The 19,681-nt window shown below is 35.3% G+C and overlaps 1 protein-coding gene across 6 annotated transcripts; it reads right to left on the reverse strand.

The window, feature by feature from the left end:
• Positions 1-7,742: 7,742 nt before the first annotated feature.
• On the reverse strand, positions 7,743-15,948 carry LOC112695162 (pre-mRNA-processing factor 39-1). Of its 6 annotated transcripts, XM_072197854.1 has the most exons (15): positions 15,749-15,862; positions 14,861-15,353; positions 14,661-14,767; positions 13,557-13,786; positions 13,002-13,118; positions 12,780-12,912; positions 12,288-12,651; positions 11,666-11,809; positions 11,327-11,479; positions 11,126-11,242; positions 9,855-9,935; positions 9,572-9,727; positions 8,942-9,232; positions 8,301-8,414; positions 7,743-8,067 (listed from the first exon to the last, which is right to left on the reverse strand). In XM_072197854.1, exons 5-15 carry the CDS (start codon positions 13,093-13,095, stop codon positions 7,948-7,950), a joined length of 1,767 nt encoding a protein of 588 aa, XP_072053955.1. In that variant the 5' UTR covers positions 13,096-13,118; positions 13,557-13,786; positions 14,661-14,767; positions 14,861-15,353; positions 15,749-15,862; the 3' UTR covers positions 7,743-7,947. The 6 variants fall into 6 exon arrangements, with proteins under 6 accessions (XP_072053955.1, XP_025603182.1, XP_025603181.1 ...); XM_025747397.3 differs by lacking the exon at positions 13,002-13,118 and having other exon boundaries at positions 12,780-12,947; positions 15,749-15,948; XM_025747396.3 differs by lacking the exon at positions 13,002-13,118 and having other exon boundaries at positions 12,780-12,947; positions 14,861-15,303; positions 15,749-15,867.
• Positions 15,949-19,681: the final 3,733 nt, after the last annotated feature.

Below are 19,681 nucleotides of genomic sequence, written 5' to 3' on the forward strand. Positions count from 1 at the left end.
TTGGTGGATATTGGATGCTTGAATTTGAGTCTTGGAAGCTGAAAAAAATTCATTTAGTGAGGATTTCAAAATTTGTAAACTTGAGGAGATGAGAGGTTTGAGGTGTTCCGAGCTTGGAGAGAAATCGGCCAAGGTATAGTTTTGATTTTTCGTAGTTAATATATAATGTTGCTTGAAAGCTTAGGCTAATTGTCTGTAGGATAAATTAAATTATGTAAATTGTTAATGTTTAATGATTAGTGGTGACGTATGTTGAGTTTGGTGAAAAATTATGCATGAAATTGTTGAATAATTAAAGAGTTTGAATATTGATATATTTATGGAATGATCGAGAGATATGAAAAAGTGGTTAGAGGTCACTAGTATTGAAAATTGTGGGGGTTTGATTGAGTATGAATTGAGAACTTTGGTAAAACTACAAGTTTTGTGTTTTGGGTAAAAACTGAATTTTTGATTAATTTTGGCAGGGCATAACTTGACTTCCAGACTTTCAAATTTTATGAAACTTATTTTGAATGAAAATTGGGTCCATGAAGTTTATAACATTCGAAGAACGGATGAAAAATGATTTTTAACAAAAAAGTTATGTGCATTTAAAGTTTGGGTTTCAAAATAGAATTTTACAGAAAACCAGAAATTCTGGTATGTGTGTCCACAGTATCATCTGCACGCACAAACCAGAGTGTTTGGTGAAACTCGTGCGTACGTACGAGGGGTGTGCGTACGCACACCCTGAAAGTTCTACAAGTTGTGCGTATGCATAGTAATGATGCGTACGCACGAGCCATGTTTTTCACATAAAATTCTTTTTTTTTCATTGTTTGACCTTTTCGACAAGCTTGTAAATTTTTGTAACACCTATCTAAGGTCTGATATCTAACTTTTAGACTTTGGAAAGAGAGCAAACCTATTAAGGAAGTTAGGTTAACATTGAGGAAAATTTGTGAAGTGAATAATTGAACTAATGAGATGTGGCATTGTGATTATATGAGATATGAATAATGGTGATGACGATATATGGCGATCATGATTATAATGAGGTTGGAATAAGAAATGAGTATATTGAGTTGTGATTTTGCTTCTGATCTTGAATATGGTTGATTTTGAGTATGTTAAAGATGAGTTTAATGAGGATATTAGATGTGTATTATCTATCCCACTTATGTTGCATCATACTCTCTCTATTTGTAATGTGTGTCAAGCACTATAGCTCAAGAGTGTGACAAGCACTATATCATCCTCCGATCTCGACTTCCTTCTCTCTGTCGTCACCTACGACAGTGAGGGAGTCCACTACTTCGTCGAACAGCTCGTGCGGCTCTCCAAATTAGGACTCATCGATCCGAAGCGGTCACGTTTGTTCAGAGGAGGTATAAGGAGATGGACGGAGATGAAATAGGGTTAGAAACACTCTTTGAGGAGTATTTCACGTTCTATGATGAACAATAGGGTTAGAAAAAGTCGCAGAGTTGGTAGAATTTTTTGAAATTTTATGTCAATTTTTAGTTTAAATTAATGAAAATTTTTCTTCTAAAATGGTCATTGATAGATACAAATTTGAGCTTGAAGACGGTGACAAAGATAAATATTATTGTAGCTTGTGGTGGTGAAATATTACATTTAATTTTGCAGTTTTGTAATTGACACCCGCAGTAGCCATGGGGACAGAGCATGAATAAGAAAGGAGAAATAATGTTTATTCCAATATTTTTTTGTATTTAGATTGTTTGATTTGTCCCTAATGATCTATTCATATTCTATGGGAACTTGGAAAGAAATATTTATATATTAAATGCAATTGGATTAATGGTCATGATGGAGAATAAGAGGAAAAAGGAGAAAGAAGAAAAAAAGAGAGGTATGGCCGGTAACGATGGAAAAAGAAGTTGATAGTAGTTGGTCGATGATGATAGTGGTGGTGGGGAGAGAGAAAGAGAGAAAAAGAGATGAATGTGATAATGATGATGGTGATAATGATAACGGGGACAGGGGAGGGATCTAATTAGAAAGAAAAACATTTATTATCAATAAATTAATAATAAAGATATAATTGATGTAAATCTAAAATTTGAAGAATAAAATTGAAACAAATTAAAATTTAGGGATATTTTTAAAATTTTTAATAAATAATAGAGACAAAAAAATATTCTTTATTTTTAAAATATATAAAAAAGTAAAAAAAAACTCTCCGTTGTATTATTTAAAGGGAAAAGATAGAAGTTTGTTGTTCAAATTTTCTTCTTATAATCTCCCAATTATATGAAATATTTTTTATTATTTCAAAATTTTCTTATCAAATGAATGAATATAACACTTAATAATTAACTAATTTTACCTTTTATTATTATTATTATTATTATTATTATTATTATTATTATTATTATTATTATTATTATTATTATTCAATTTTTTATTTTTTTTAAATTCATGCCATTAATCTCTTATTTTAATAAGAGTCTATTCATTCTCTAATTAGTTATTTTCAATTAACATCTAATATTAGGATAATTTTTTATATAAATAGAAATGGTGTGATATGTATTATTATTGAAAGAGTTAGTATTTCTCTTTGATATGGGGTTAGTTTTTTTAAAAATTGTTATTGTATAAATCGAACAGTCTGATTTGTGAAGGAGTGAGGAAGAGTATAAAATTGGAGGATCCAATTTTAAGTTTAAATTTTTTAATTTTTTGAAAATAAAAATCAGAGAGTCCAATTTTAATTTTAACTTTTTTGTAAAATTAGAGAGTCTGATTTTAACTTATAGGACGAAAAAAGAAAAAAAGAAAGAAAGAGAGGGATAGAGTTTTTCTCGCTTTTGGTATAGCGGGCCTCAATGAAAGACCCATACAACAAGCTATTAGCTCAGTAGTAGAGCGCGTCCCCTGATAATTGCGTCGCTGTGCTTGGATTGTGAGGACACAACCACATGCATAGTTTAATGTGCTCATCGACACTAGAAAAATTCCATAAGGTTGTGATACATTACATGTAGAAGTGGTAACAGGTGGAACTTGCCAAAAAAAGTGAGATAGACTAAAATTTTAAACCCACCAAACCTGAGTATTTTGGCAGAATGGAACGAGCTAGTCCATCAAGTCAAAGGTTTTTTTTAATAAAGAATTAATTAATACTACAAAAATTAACAATAATATAATTTTTAAATATATATTTTTTATTTTTTTATTTTTTATTTTTTATTATTAACTTTAATTATTTTATTTTATACTTTCATATATTCAAATTATATGATTTATTTTTTAAAATAAAAATATTTTTTATGAATATTATTTTAAATAATTCTATTAAAAAATAGTAAAAAATTATATTTTAATTTAATTATTTTTTATTTGTATTTAATTTTTTAGTTATTATTTTTAATTAATTTTATATTTTTTAAATGTTAAGCAGTTAGTCTATTGTAGGGATGTCAACGGGGTAGGACGGGGGCGGGGATGCCTCCCTACTCCCCATCCCCGTCCCTATTTTCCGTTGTGGGGGAATATTGCTCCCCATCTCCATTCTCCACAGGGCCTCATTTTCCGCGGGAACCCCATTCCCCATCTATCTGATAGTTCTAACTTATTATTAATTTCCATATGAATAGAACTGCAAGTATCTATCCTATACAAAAACAGCAAGATTTTATACAAAAAGTCTAAACGACAAGATAGTGACTTTTTTTGAAATGACGAAGTGAGGGGACGCAACAGCGAGCCAGAGGACAAGTAGTGGACGAGGTGGGAGACATGGCAACAGAGAAAAAAATGGATAGGATGATAGAGTTACAGAAAGGGATGCCACAAATAGAGAGCACGACGCGATGAAGGTGATGGCACCGTGAGGTGTGACGATACAGTGAGAAAGGAGAGTGGCGACAGACTGGCTGCAGAGAGGTTGGATGGAGTATGGACATCGTTAGGGATCTCTGAATTGAAGAAGGGTTATGCAAATGAGGATTAGGAGTTTTATGTTTCTATATATATATATGTGTGAAATGACTAAAAAACATATATGAGAAATAAACTATTAAGGACAATTCAGTAAATTTATGAATTTCGGGAATTAGCGGGGACGGAACGAGAATTCCCGTTCGAGTCCCCACGCCTGCCTCGAAAGAATTTTATCCTCCATTTCCATCCCTGCAGAAAAAATTTTTCACAATCGGATCTTCATTCGTGGCAGTTCCCGCAGGAATTCTTGCGGCCCACCAATCCGTCATAAAGGTGAACTAACTTTTTGAACCTACTTAATAGAATAAGTCGGCGCATTCTAATTTTTGGAGTCAGTTTTAATAGGACAAACAAATTATTCATTTTGTCATTTTTAATTACATATATACATTCTTCATTTCAAAATTAAAAAGTGTTAATATTAATATATATGACATTTTATTATCAATTAATGTATTACCAATTTAATGCTAATAAATTATAATTTAAATTGTATAATTTTTCTATACATACTTAAGAGATAATTGTTCAAATCTCTCTATCTTTACAAAAAATATATATTACTAATTTAATATTAGGTATGATAAGTAAACCCGGTTTGACTATTAACTTTTACTTCTTTCGGAATTGAGTCACTCAACTAACTCAAGTACAAGAAATTTGTTATCAGCGTCACAGTCTATACCATTATGGTTACGGGGGTTGAATATTTGGATAAGAGCTGGATTGAATGGGACTAAATTTACTTTTATTAGAGACATGCATACGTCATTTACAAATAGTACAATAATTATGGGCTTTGTTTCCTGTTTTTTATGGAAATTTTAAGCTCCAAGCATGTGCAGTCATATTTTTGTCCTGAAAGTCTGAAACCTCTACCTTTTCTGGTTTTCCTTACTGCTCCCTTTTATAGTTATGACTTATGACTCAAAAGGTGTGACGTTACCATACTGTGAATCCCTGTTTTCAGAGTGGTTTTTAGGCTAATTTTGGAAACCATCTATGAAAGTTTAATTCCATGTTTTCCAAATATTATTTAAGAATTTGTAATGGTTTATTGCAAAATTATTAGTTAATATTTCATTTGGTCCTTAAAATTTTAATTGCCTCTTTTCAATTTTCAAACTTTACAAATGTGATTCACTTCTTAGGATAATTTTCGACACACAAATGTTAATTGAGAGTTAACATGGCCAGCTAAATGCCATATCGTCGTTTTGGTTTTGACGCTCAAATAGCCCAAAAATTATGTGGGATCACTTGCTTTAGGAGAATTTTTTTTTAATAAACATCACTTACAATGTTGTTTTGGACTATTTGAATGTTAAAATAAAAACATTATTTTATAAAGAGGGGCTAGCTCAAGAGGAGAAGATTAATGAAAGGTGGAAGAGTTATTTCTACGAATTATTTAATGAAGGATAGAAGACTCTTCCGAGCCTTAGTCATTTATGCACAAGGGAAGAATATCAAAACTTTGACTACTATCGAAGAATTCGAGACTTCGAGATAAAAGAGGCTCTAAAGCAGATGAAAAATGGCAGGGCAGTAGGACCTGATAATATCCCGATTGAAGTTTGGAAGGATATTGGAAGAAAAGGCATCAACTGGTTAACCAAGCTTTTTAATGAGATTTTAAGGTCAAAGAAGATGCTTGATGAGTGGAGAAAAAGTACCTTGGTACCTATTTATAAGAATAAGGGTAATATACAAAGTTGCGAAAACTATAGAGTGATCAAGCTCATGAGTCATACCATGAAGTTATGGGAAAGAGTGATAGAATGAAGGTTGAGAAAAGAGACACAAGTAACAGAGAACCAATTTGAATTTATGCCAGGCAGATCCACCACCGAAGCGATATACCTGTTAAAAAAGATAATGGAGTGGTATCGTAGTAATAAAATGGATCTACATATAGTGTTTATTGATTTGTAAAAAACGTACGATAGGGTGCCAAGGGAGGTCTTATGGAAGGTTTTAGAAAAGAGAAGAGTAAGGGTCACATATATTCGTGCAATTAAAGACATGTATAATGGGGCCACAACTAGTGTGAAGACTCAAAGTGGTGTGATAGAGAAATTTTCTATTGGTATATGATTACACCAGGGATCATCCTTAAGTCCATATCTTTTCACATTAGTCTTGTAAGTACTCATAGAGCACATTCAAGAGCCTGTGCCATGGTGCATGCTTTTTGCCGATGATATTGTCCTTATGGGAGAGTCAAGGAAATACCTAAATAAGAAGTTGAACTTATGGAGAGAAGCTCTAAAAGTATATAGTCTGCGCATAAGCCGTAGCAAGACAGAATATATGAAATGTAAGTTCAATCTGAGAAGAAAAAATCCTAATATAGAGGTGAAGATTGGAGAAAACATCCTACCAAAAGTTAAAAGTTTTAAGTATCTTGGGTGCAACATTCAAGATAATGGAGAGATTGAACATGATGTAAATTATAGGATCCAAGCAGGTTGGTCAAAATGGTGGAGTGATTTTATATACGACAAAAAAGTACCTTTAAAACTTAAAGGTAAATTCTATCGCACTACTATAAAACTGGCTATGCTTTATGGTACCGAGTGTTGGGCGGCTAAAGGAGAGCACGAAAATAAGCTAAGTGTAGTAGAGATGAAGATATTGAGATGGATGAGTGGTCATACGCAATTAGATAAAATAAAAAACAAAGATATAAATGAGAGATTTTGAATAGCACCCATTGTGGAAAAGATGGTTGAATCGCGTCTCAGGTGGTTTGGACATGTGAGATGAAGACCGACAGAACACCCATTTAGGAGGGTGGATGAGATGGAAGATGGACAAGAGATGAAAGGCAGAGGAAGACTTAAGAAGACCATTCATGAGGTGGTCAAACGAGATCTACATGTAAACGGTCTCTCTGTAGACATAATACATGACAGAACACAATGACGTCGTTTGATTCATGTAGCCGACCCCACCTAGTGGGACAAGGCTTTGTTGTTGTTGTTGTTTTATATTCTTAAAAAAAAAAGCAACAATCCCCTTCTTCTTCAACTCTGTTCTTCTTCTTCTTCCTCGACTCAGTTCTTCTTCTTCTTCAAACAGATCACAAAAATAAAAATCAACACCACAAAATATCACAAAAAAACCAGATCAATCAACTTAAATAGAAGAGATCAATCACCCTAAATAGCAACAAGTACAAAAAATAGCAACAATTCAACGCCTCTTTTTTTTTTCAAAACGACATTATTTCAAGGTTTCGATAAATGAAAAATGTTTTGAGGACTACTATGAGTTCCGAAGTATAAATAAATTTTGGTAATTATTAACTTCAGAAATTACTTTGAGACTCAAATACAATTTCAGAGACTACTTTAAAATTTAACTCAAGAATAAATTATGTGGTAAAATTGGAAAGAAAAACTTTTGACCAAAACATATTAATGGAAGAAAAGTAGCATTAGTCATTAGATACGTAAATTACACGGACCAAATATTTTGAGACAAATTTGAAACTTATCCTAAATGGAAGAGACACTTTTTTCCTCGACCAAATATATACTCCAATATAACTCGAATACGATTTCCTTTTGACGTGCTATATTTACTTGGAGCAGAGTGGTAATCCACTGCACCCTATCATACCACTCGTAAGTTTAATTGAAGTTTTTTCACGATCAACAAAGGGCATTTCTAACACTAGTACTTTTTTTTAACAACTTTACCCGATGAAATTTGAAAATTCATGTTAACGACCCATGACTGTTAACCGCACAAATGCAATTATCAAATGACAAACGACAATCTAGAGGAAAAAATAGACATCTTTTATGGAATCAACGTGACTAATAATTGCAGGTTAATCAAAATCATATTCTACTATCTTCAATGGGTATAAACTTGAGCTCACTACAACTATGCTCCAAACTCCCTAATATCTAACCTACAATATGAAGACCCAAGAGAAAAACAAAATACACGAAGAAACAGGAGCCATTTCATTTAGGCAGCTCAGTAATAACTCCCGTAATAGGCTTGAGGAACTGCAGCAGGTTGCTGTGCAGGAGCCACAGCCGCTGCAGGAGCCACAGCTGCTGCAGGTTGTGCATAACTTTGCTGGGGAACAGCCGGCTGGAGGAAACAAAAAAAAAGAGTAGTTACATCGACTAGCAATCTCAGCATAGCAGAGTGTACAGAGATGAAACAATCAATAGACATATTAAGGTGTAGCAGCCTTATGTCAACGACTGAGAAATCAATTAACGCTAGAAATAGGTACACAAATTTATCTTACACAACAGTAAGGGAAACAAATCATATAGGGCCAAAAAATCACAAAAACATGACATGAAACTGGATTGTACCTGTACCGGATATGCTGCTGGATAGGCTCCATAAGCAGTATTTTGTGGAACTGATGCAGGCACCTGAGAATTTGGATAGTTAGCTCCATATCCAGCATAAGCCCCATATGAAGCCTGCATCAAATCAGAAACAAGGATAAAGACCTCATAAAGAGCCACCGCTTGCTACCCCCAAAAAACATGGAACTAAGAAAATTGTCAAGCTGCAGAATAGACATGACATCTCAAGAATATAAACCACAAGTCAACTACAGTCACCAACCAAGACTTGTCCTGTTAGATATTTAGATGGTATCAACTACATGTGGATAAAACAATGCCATGTTATAATTGACAAGACAAACTCCATCAAAACATAAATGAAAAGCAATAAGGACACAACTGTCAGCAATCAACCCACAGTTGCATGATCGAAAAGGCTGCACAAATGCTAATTCAACCCTTTATAACCGATGCTGTTATTGCCGTGGATTGATCGCCTGTGTTGCATCACATTAATACGTTCCTAATCCTTTCTAATTATATGGAAGTATGATGACAGAAGCAATTAACCTTTTATTTCTCCCTAGTAAGTAGGACATATAAACAAACCCTGTTCATGCAGAGCAAATAAGCACGTAAAAGAGAAATGATAGATATACCGGCTGAGTGTAGCCAGCAGGCCACTGTTGTGCCTGTGTGGCTGGTGGCCAAGCTTGAGGTTGTACACCATAATTAGCCCACTGATTCTGTGCATTTGGATATGCACCCACTGCAGATTGGGCAGCTGATGGAACAGAATAAGATCTTGCCATTTTTGCTTTATCTGAAGCTAAAAAGTCCTCAGCATGACGTTTTTTTAACTCTGACATGCTCCTGTGTGGCAAGAACAATTTGGCATGCCTATCCTCACACCTCTTGATAGATTGGACATCTCCAAAGAGATTCAAAAACTGGAAAATGAACAGAAAAGTTTGTGAAATATTTTAACAAGGCGTCAATTTTCAAGATTACACGAGGGAAAAAAAGCAGAAAGAAAAATTTTGTTAACAACAAAGATATGAGGCCATTTCATGTCACTTAAAATAACCATTTAAAAGAGAGAGAAGAATCAAACCATGGACCATATAATAGAATATAATTTTTAAGAAAAGAAGGCACCTATAAGGAACTGGACACTGGATACATAATGAAGCTCCAACTAATGACATCTGAATGTACTATTCGAACCAAATAACCATTGAGCAAAGATGAAATTCAGGTAAGGCCCACTACTCCGCATAAATGTTTACCTCCAAAAAAATGCTAGAAAGTTCCTCCCGCTCAGCTGCACTTACAACACCAGGACTCTCAGGGTTAGGCATTATAAATTTGACTACCAATGACTCCAAATAGTTCATATCAACTCGCTTTGGTGGGGGCTGAATAGCCTCAAAATGCAATAAAGCCTGCAAGTAATGTAGAAACGAAGGAACTCATTAGATCTGCAAAAATTGAGGAAATACACGAAAATTCCGCAACTGCATTATACAAATTAATTTATAATTTATAGTGAAATGGAAACGTAGGACAGACCTCAAGTAGCGGTTTCGACATCATAACATTCTCAACCCCTTCAACTAGAATCTGTCTTGCCTTTTCTGCATTCCCAGAAGCCTGGGCAGAAATGATAAGAACAAATTCAACAAGTATACAATTAACACTGACTGAAGCTATATAACCAGTGATATATAACCAGAATTGTTGAGTAAAATTAAAAAACGGTTAACCTAATACATAAAAGATACTTCATAATGTATCATTAGAGCCATAAATAATGCCCCAAGGGCACAGTTTAACCCCCCCCCCCCCCCACAAAAAAAAAACAACCAAAAACAAAAAAAACGGAAGGTTTTGTATGTTCTTGATGCATTTAATGACAATAAGCTTTAAATATTGTTATCTATATAAAAGTATTCCTTGTTTGCATCCTAAAAAAGTTTGCTTAGTGTAATCATTAAGCAAAACCTTATTAATAAAAATATGGGCCCATTTTGGTATTTAGTCCTTGTTTGATGCCATTAAGTTGTTAGAAAAAGATCTTTTTTCATTGAAAGAATATCTTTTTTTTTTATTTTTTAGTGTGTTTGGCAAAATTTTAGTAGTAAAAGTAAAAGCACCAGGAAAGAAAAATTTTAGAAGTTACAATTTACATCTATTGTTAAAAGATATTTTTCACATTAAAAAAGGATGTTTTTGACATAATAAATAAACAAAAAAGTATTTTTGTATTGTTTCCAAACATAATTGTTAGATAAAAAGATATTTTTACATGAGATATCCAAACATAAAATTATTTTACTTTTCTAAAAGATCTAATAAAAAAATCACTTAAAAAAGATATTTTCGTAGAAGCTCATCCAAACAAGTACTTAAACATCATAAAATACAATTCTAGAAAGTAATTTAAAAGCAAGTTATTTTGCAATTGAAGAGAAAGTGTAGAAGTGCTTGTTTATCTTTGTATTAAGTGTCCCTTGAGAAGTAAGATATTAACTTCTCAAAAAGCACCTTAAAAGATAACTTTTTTGAAAATCAGAAGACATACAGCCAAAAATTGTAACAACCTTAAAATATAATTTTGAATTTTGGAAAGTTGAAAAAGTCTTAAGTTGTGTCATCCAAACTGGGTCTAATAATAATAATAATAATAATAATAATAATAATAATAATAATAATAATAATATTAATAATCATATAACATAGCAAAGGACAAATGAAAATGCACATCCATGTCTAATCTTATTGATGCTTCAAATGAGAAAAAATATTCAGGATATTTGTACCATATAAATTTCCAAACTTACCAAATAGACGAATCGAGAAAATTGAGCAAACAGCATCGGCAATGTTTGGGAATGTTCTTTTCCCTTTTCAATGGCAATGGCTTGTTCATACAAAGAGAAGGCATCCTCCAACTTTCCCTGCCATCCAAAGGGATTGAAAAGATGTAAGCAATGGACACTTGAATTGGCATGGAAGAGACACTATTTATGAAGTCCTCATACCAGTCGATGTTCCATATTCGCATGCTTGATTATCGCTTCAAGAAGACCAGGAGAAATTTCAGTATGAACAAGTTGATAGGCAGCTCTAGCACCAGCTATATCTCCAGACTGCTCCTTAAACCGAGCAGAAAAAAGATGTATTTCAGGTTGCCTCTGCATCATTACAAATAACAATGATCAAATTCAAGATACTACATGACATGAATTTAATTGTAATATTATTATTTGACAACATGGTCATCAAACTTTTTGGAGCAAAAGTAATTTCTTGAACACTACAGTTAATGATTACAACTTCACAGAAAATCAGCAATGTGGAGCACAAGCAACAGAAACTACCTTGACAAAGACTTGGGTTGCCCGAGCAAGCACATTATTTGCAAGATCCATACTTCCACTGGCTTCCATACACAAAATATAGCGTATCCAGTACTCAGGGTAATTGGCACATGCAATGACACACCTCTCATATAACTTGACAATCTAATTCATAGAAAGAAAGAAAATAAACTTCTGTAAAAGATGCTCCTGATGATACATAAGCAAAAATCAATAATATAAATGGTAAAAAGATAATGCGAAGCATTAAGAAATACTCCTTAGCGGAACAGAGAGGCCCCTCTAATATGAAAGGAGGGACCCTCCTTGCCTGAGACAGATGATTAGGAAGATTAGAGGACACCTGCATGCATAACATTCGCACTTTAAAAAGAATAAACTTTCACAAACACATGATGAACCTAGAATGTCCACTGACAAATTAGGGTTTGAAGTACTTAGCCTCAAGAAACCAATTTGAAGGCCCATGCTTTAGTCTCAGTTCAATTTCCCGATTAAAAAGTTGCTTCATCCAACGAATTATCCAGTAAAACATATACAGCAGATTTACTTACTGTAAGTCAATCTACGTCAGGAAAAACTAGGAATAGAAATAATGCACACTAGAAACCAGCTGAGTTACCTTGCTTAAGTCACCTTCCCTCTCTATAAAATCCAGATAATTATGCCAATTTTCAAGCTCTCCAACATTGAGTGGCCGTACATGAAAGTATGGCCTCCTGATAGCTGTTTCAAAACCAATGATCTTAGAATCGAACTCTTTAGCTTTCTTATACATCTCTTCTCTAATGGCGATATACTTCTCCAACTCTTCTGCTTCTGTTAATCCAGCACTTACAGGTTTAGGAGAATTTTCTGCACCATCAGGACGAACCTCTCTCTCAACAGTTTGGTCAGCAGCCTCTGAAGCAGCACCTGCCACTACAGCAGCTTCATCAGCAGTTTGTAGCTCTGAAAGAGGTCGATTTGCAGCTAACTCCTTGAAGCTGCAACATCATTTTCAGCAAGTAACGTTACACAAATAAAATAGTAGGACAAAAACCACCAAGAACCATTAGCAATGTATTTTCAAACTTAACAGAGATGGATAAATAATGTAAAAACAAATAATCACCTGTTGAAATATCGATCCAGTTGCTGATTTGGATTCTCTAATATTCTAGTGTAGATATTGGCAAGACGAGCCCAGTCTTGCTGCATGTACTCATATTCAATGTACTTGTCCCAAAGAGGAAAAGAAAGATAATCTGTTCCAACATAAGCTAATCCTCGTTCAAAAAGCCTGACACATGGACACACAGTTCTGGTTAATAGGTGAGTACAAACATCTACTTACTGATGCACATCCATATACGGGAGACAGCAGCACTAGTGTTCAAGGGGACAAACAAATCACTCGTAACATCATATAAGACATCCAAACGCTGCATTTACCTTCCTGCAAAAAATCATACTATGTCCGAGAAATGGAGCAGTCTTAGAGGCCATCTTAGCCATTAACCAGATGAGATCTTCCCAGCAGCAATTTGCAAATTGATCACCTCAGAGTGTCAAAGTTAAAGACAGATACCATTCCAAAAAGGGGGGAGAAAACAAACTACATAACTCTGGACTTCAAAATCAAATGCAAAAGTATATTATGGCCCTAAAAGTTTCAAACAACTCCATATAGTGGATTCAAAACCAAATTTCCACATCAGAAAGGAAAACATTCTGACATGCAATCCTATCAAAGCTTTTCCGCCAGAAAAGGAAGATATCACTGTTGCACCCATTCTGAAATTCGGTTAGAAAGCAGGCGAGAAACACCACAGCCCAGTGAATAAGAAATCTGATGAAAACCTCCCAATGCCAAAAAGGGGAAAAAATAATAAAAATAAGCAACCATTACCTACGCACAGTGTCTGGATCCCCATACGTGCTTATAGCAAATATGCAATAATGCAACCACATGTCCACTGAATAGGTAACACCTTGAACAGCACGTTCATAAACTTCAACAACTTTATCGACAGAGCCAAGCCGTGCCTCATGATCAGCATATTTCTTCCAATAACCATAACATAAGGGAAACTCAGCTAGAAAAGCATCATAAACTCTTCGAATCTTCAGAATGTTATCCTGCAATGATGAAATTATTGAATGGGTTTTGTCATTTGTGAGTACTAGAACTTAGAGCAGAAATAAAAACAATAAAAATGTTGCCATCAAAAAAAGATCCAGAGATTAGAAAGACAATAGAAGACGAAAACGAACTTTCATATGGCAGATATATCACAATTTCTAAGAAGCATTCCAATGAGTAACAAAATGCAGAACAGTGCTCACTTCATTCTCCTTTTGGAAAACCAAATCAAATATATTGCCCACAAAAAATCATGTGAAAATTACAACCAGAAAAAGCATTTTGTAGAGACAAAGAATTACAACAAACTATTTTGAATTAAATTTTCTTTCGGGGAAAACACAGATATGTATATTTAATGAACAATGTAGATTGTCCAATTCAATGCCTTTGAACACACATACATACAATTGTAATTGCAAGAATATCATGCATTAAAATATCATTTCATTGCCTCATCTTTTTCTCAGGAAGTATTAGAAGTCTAAAAATATCTCAAACTTCTTCAATGCGAAAACACCTCATGCAATTGGCTGGAATTGTAGAAATATATTCCCCACAACGAAAAAAGAAAGAAAGAAATGACTGAATAACCAGAGAATAGACACAAACTAGCGACAACATGCATCCATACAACTCTACTCCAATTAAAAAGGGAAAAAAAAAAGAATCAAAGAGCTCATATATTATATATGCAAGACATACTCAAACTAGACATTACATTATAAAGCTCGAAGCAGACACTGCTACTGAAAACAGCAGAGCAAAACACTTTCCTCCCAGTCATCGAAATAAAAACGTTAATACTAGAATAATAACACATCCAAGTTCCAACAACTAATTCAAGTCTTATGTATTATGGAAACAAACCTCGGCCACCTTCTCTGTCTCTTCGATCAAGGAAGTCCAAGCCGTAAAATCTGAAGAATTAGCTCTTATAATATTCCACAGTCGATCTTCTTCAGCAGACATGGCAGCTGCAAGCAGCAAAATAAAAGATGATAATAAAACAAATGAATCGGACACAAAAATTGGGTTGCATTGCATATAGGTAACATAAAATATCATACCATAACCATCCGCAAGCTGTTTCTCATCAGCCGATCCATCAGTGTTCCCTAATGCATTCCCATTTTCAAGTCCTGTTGCATTTGCTATTGCACCCACTGGACCACCATTTACTTGACTTGAGCCTGTAGCTGCACTTCCAAGCCCACTTGGAGCTTCAGTACCTTGCTTGGAATCCTCCATTGAATTGGTTTGGGCTTCTGGTTGCATAGCATTAGGATCCCCAGCATAAGCATTCCCGTCGCCAGTATTCGAATAACCTAAGGCATAAGCTGAATTGGCTTGAGTAGCAGCCTCTGCAGCAGGCTCAGCAACAGTAGAAGCTGCTTCCTGAGTAGGGTTTGAGGCAGAGTCACCAAACCCAGCAGCAGCATGTGTCTCAGCTGCAGGTGCTTCGGCAACTACTGTTTCACTATCTCCCATAGTTGAATAAGCAAGCCTTCACCTTCAAAGGCTTAATGAATCAAACAAGCAAATAGTAACGCGGTAATAATCCTACAGAAAAAGTTAACTAGCAGGTTAGAAATGGAAGGACAAAACTAAAGAAATTCATTGTTGTTCTCACTATGCAGTGTTGCTCTAAATGCAAACATAGTTTCCCTAAATTATATATACAAGCATACAAACAAAAAGAGATAATTCATCGCATTCTACAAAGGCTTGGAGCTGAATTAAATAGAATTCCTAAAATCTAGGAGTGCAACGAAGAGCGCATCACAAAATCACAGACTCACAGTAACAAGAATTCTAGGTACAGCATTTGGATTCAGAGCAAACATAATCATCAATTAGTACAAAATTTGAATTCTAATAAATAGCTACGACAAAACCTGGCTTAGGTTTTTCAGATTCTAAACCCTAATCGACACTGCAGATAGCACTGCAAGTACCTGAAGAGAGAGAGTGAGTGAGTGAGAGAGAGAGAGAGTGAGAAATTCGCAGAGAGTAAAGCCTTCTCTTTCTTCTTCAGCAACACAACCTGAAATTGGAAATTTGGAAATTATGAAGTAGGTCAAGGAAAGAGGTAGTGGATTTATATACCGGAGCATTGAGTTGTGGTTGCAGGTCCGTGGCGTTTGATGCACCCTCTGTCTCGTTAACCGTTGGTGTTGGATAATAATGCGATCTGAGCCGTTAGTTTAACCATCTGATTTGTTCTACCGTCTAGATTAAGCAATGGGCTTTTCTGTCTTACTGGCGTCGTGGCTAAAGTGTGAATTGTTTCGTGGCAACGGGGGTAGACAAGTGAGTAAAGTGACCACATCATACGAAACCAAAGACACTGGTTACTATCAAACCCAGTTTTTTATTGGGTTAAGACTCATCGGTTTTTTTTTTTGTCTAAAAGGCTTAATGGGCTCAACACCAATTTTTATTTTCTAAACCAATGATTTTATAATAACTAAGGGAACTGAAGAGAGTCTAATGACTAATTAAGGATGTCTACTTGATAAATTGTTAAGAAGGGTCTGAAAGTGTTAAGATTAAAAGAACCCGTAAAGGTGGTGCTAATACCATTTTAAGGAAGGTTATGCCCAATTTTCTTTTGTAAGAATACATAAACTTAGTTAAATGAAAAAGTGTAGACTATCCTTAAAAGAATTAATGTTAAATGGTGATGCAGAAGTATGTGTAATCAAATGGAGATGCGGAGGTATGTTTAATAATATGGTGATGCGAATGTGTGTGTATGTAATTGGTGATGTAGAGGTATAATGAAAAGAAAAAAAATGAGAAACCATGAATGGATAATGATTCATGAGAACTGTATGTTGCATGGGCCTTGCACCAAATTGCTAATGCGAAAGTGTCCGCCTAATTGATAGCCTGAGGTTGCTAATGCGGGAATATTTGCCTAACTGATAGTCTGTTTCTTACCGTGATGTCAAGATATCCTAACTGACATGAGTTCACCCATGATGATAATTTTGCTTGACTGACACGTTAAAGAGACCATATTCGGGGTTCGCCCCGAGTAACGTCAGATTGCGTGTAGACAACCGACGTATGAGCTCATGGCCTGCACTAGGAATAGGCATGCATCATAAGTTGTTTACGCATTTAATTGTGATGGTTTACTATTCATTCTTTCTACTATGTGGTATCTGCTTCTGGTGCACGAAATTGCAATCACACTTTTGCAATCCCGCACAACTAACCAGCAAGTGCACTGGGTCGTCCAAGTAATACCTTACGTGAGTAAGGGTCGATCCCACGGAGATTGTCGGCTTGAAGCAAGCTATGGTTATCTTGTAAATCTTAGTCAGGATATCAGAAATTATCAGGATTGATTGTGAAAAGCAAAAGATCATGAAGTAAATACTTGTTTTGCAGTAATGGAGAATAGGTTGGGGTTTTGGAGATGCTCCATCTTCTGAATCTCTGCTTTCCTACTGTCTTCTTCTTCAAGCACGCAAGGCTCCTTCCATGGCAAGCTGTATGCAAAGGTTTCACCGTTGTCAGTGGCTACCTCCCATCCTCTCAGTGGAAATGTTCAACGCACCCTGTCACGGCACGGCTATCCATCTGTCGGTTCTCAATCAGGCCGGAATAGAATCCAGTGATTCTTTTGCGTCTGTCACTAACGCCCCGCCTTCAGGAGTTTGAAGCTCGTCACAGTCATTCAATCATTGAATCCTACTCAGAATACCACAGACAAGGTTTAGACCTTCCGGATTCTCTTGAATGCCGCCATCAATTCTAGCTTATACCACGAAGATTCCGGTTAAAGAATCCAAGAGATATCTACTTAATCTAAGGTAGAACGGAGGTGGTTGTCAGGCACACGTTCATAGTTGAGAATGATGATGAGTGTCACGGATCATCACATTCATCCGGTTTAAGAACAAGTAATATCTTGGAATGGAAGCAAGCATGATTGAATAAGAAACAGTAGTAATTGCATTAATCCATCAAGACACAGCAGAGCTCCTCACCCCCAACCATGGGGTTTAGAGACTCATGCTGTAGAAGATACAATGAGAAACGTGTAAAGTGTCATGAGGTACAGATACAATGTCAAAAGATCCTATTAATAGTAAACTAGTAACCTAGGGTATACAGAAATGAGTAAATGACGTAAAAATCCACTTCTGGGTCCACTTGGTGTGTGCTTGGGCTGAGCAATGAAGCATTTTCGTGTAGAGACCTTTTCTGGAGTTAAATGCCAGCTTTTATGCCAGTTTGGGCGTTTAACTCCAAGTTTTATGCCAGTTCCATCGTTAAACGCTGGAATTTCTGAGGCTGATTTGCCACGCCGGTTTGGGCCATCAAATCTTGGGCAAAGTATGGACTATCATAAATTGCTGGAAAGCCCAGGATGTCTACTTTCCAACGCCGTTGAGAGCGCGCCAATTGGGCTTCTGTAGCTCCAGAAAATCCACTTCGAGTGCAGGGAGGTCAGAATCCAACAGCATCTGCAGTCCTTTTCAGTCTCTGAATCAGATTTCTGCTCAGAACCCTCAATTTCAGCCAGAAAATACCTGAAATCACAGAAAAACACACAAACTCATAGTAAAGTCCAGAAAAGTGAATTTTAACTAAAAACTAATAAAAATATACTAAAAACTAACTAGATCATACTAAAAACATACTAAAAACAATGCCAAAAAGTGTATAAAATATCCGCTCATCACAACACCAAACTTAAATTGTTGCTTGTCCCCAAGCAACTGAAAATCAAAATAGGATAAAAAGAAGAGAATATACTATAGACTCCAAAATATCAAGGAAACATAGCTCCAATTAGATGAGCGGGACTAGTAGCTTTTTGCCTCCGAACAGTTTTGGCATCTTACTCTATCCCTTGAAGTTCAGAATGATTGGCATCTATGAGAACTCAGAACTCAGATAGTGTCATTGATTCTCCTAGTTAAGTATAATGATTCTTGAACATAGCTAATGTATGAGTCTTGGCTGTGGCCCAAAGCACTCTGTCTTCCAGTATTACCACCGGATACATACATGCTACAGACACATAATTGGGTGAACCTTTTCAGATTGTGACCCAGCTTTGCTAGAGTCCCCAATTAGAGGTGTCCAGGGTTCTTAAGCACACTCTTTTTGCCTTGGATCATAACTTTATTTCTTTCTTTTTCTCTTTTCTTTCTCTCTTTTTTTTTCGAAATTTTTTTTTTGTATTCACTGCTTTTTCTTGCTTCAAGAATCAATCTAATGATTTTTTAGATCCTCAATAACAGTTCTCTTTTTCCTCATTCTTTCAAGAGCTAACAATTTTAACATTCTCAAAACAACAAATTCAAGAGACATATGCACTGTTCAAGCATTCATTCGGAAAACAAAAATTATTGTCACCACATCAAACTAATTCAACTAGTTTCAAGGATAAATTTCGAAATCCTGTACTTCTTGTTCTTTTGTGATTAAAGCATTTTTTCATTTAAGAGAGGTGATGGATTCATAGGACATTCATAGCTTTAAGACATGAATTTTAAATTTTATTAATTATGAATTAAAAACAAGACTCAAAAATAAATATAAGATGAGACTAGAAAATAAAAATAGAAAACAAAAAATTTAAACTAGGCTCCTAATGATAGAGGTTTTCACAGAGTTAGGACTCAACAACCTTGATTTTGAGAAGTGGATGCTCCCTCAGCTTGAGAGGATAGCTTTTGGCGTTTCAACTCTTGGAGTTCACGCCCCTGCTTCTCTTGTTCCTTCAGTAATTTGCAGAGCATGCAGTTCTGATTCTGCTGTTCTTCCTTCAGTTGCTCCATAGTTTCTTGCAACTTGTTGATAGATGCTTCTAGGCTGGCCCAGTAGCCAATTTCAGGGAATTCAGGGAGGAACTCCTGCGCCCT

The sequence above is a fragment of the Arachis hypogaea genome, chromosome 6 (assembly GCF_003086295.3).
Source record: "Arachis hypogaea cultivar Tifrunner chromosome 6, arahy.Tifrunner.gnm2.J5K5, whole genome shotgun sequence".
Taxonomy (NCBI): Eukaryota; Viridiplantae; Streptophyta; class Magnoliopsida; order Fabales; family Fabaceae; genus Arachis; species Arachis hypogaea.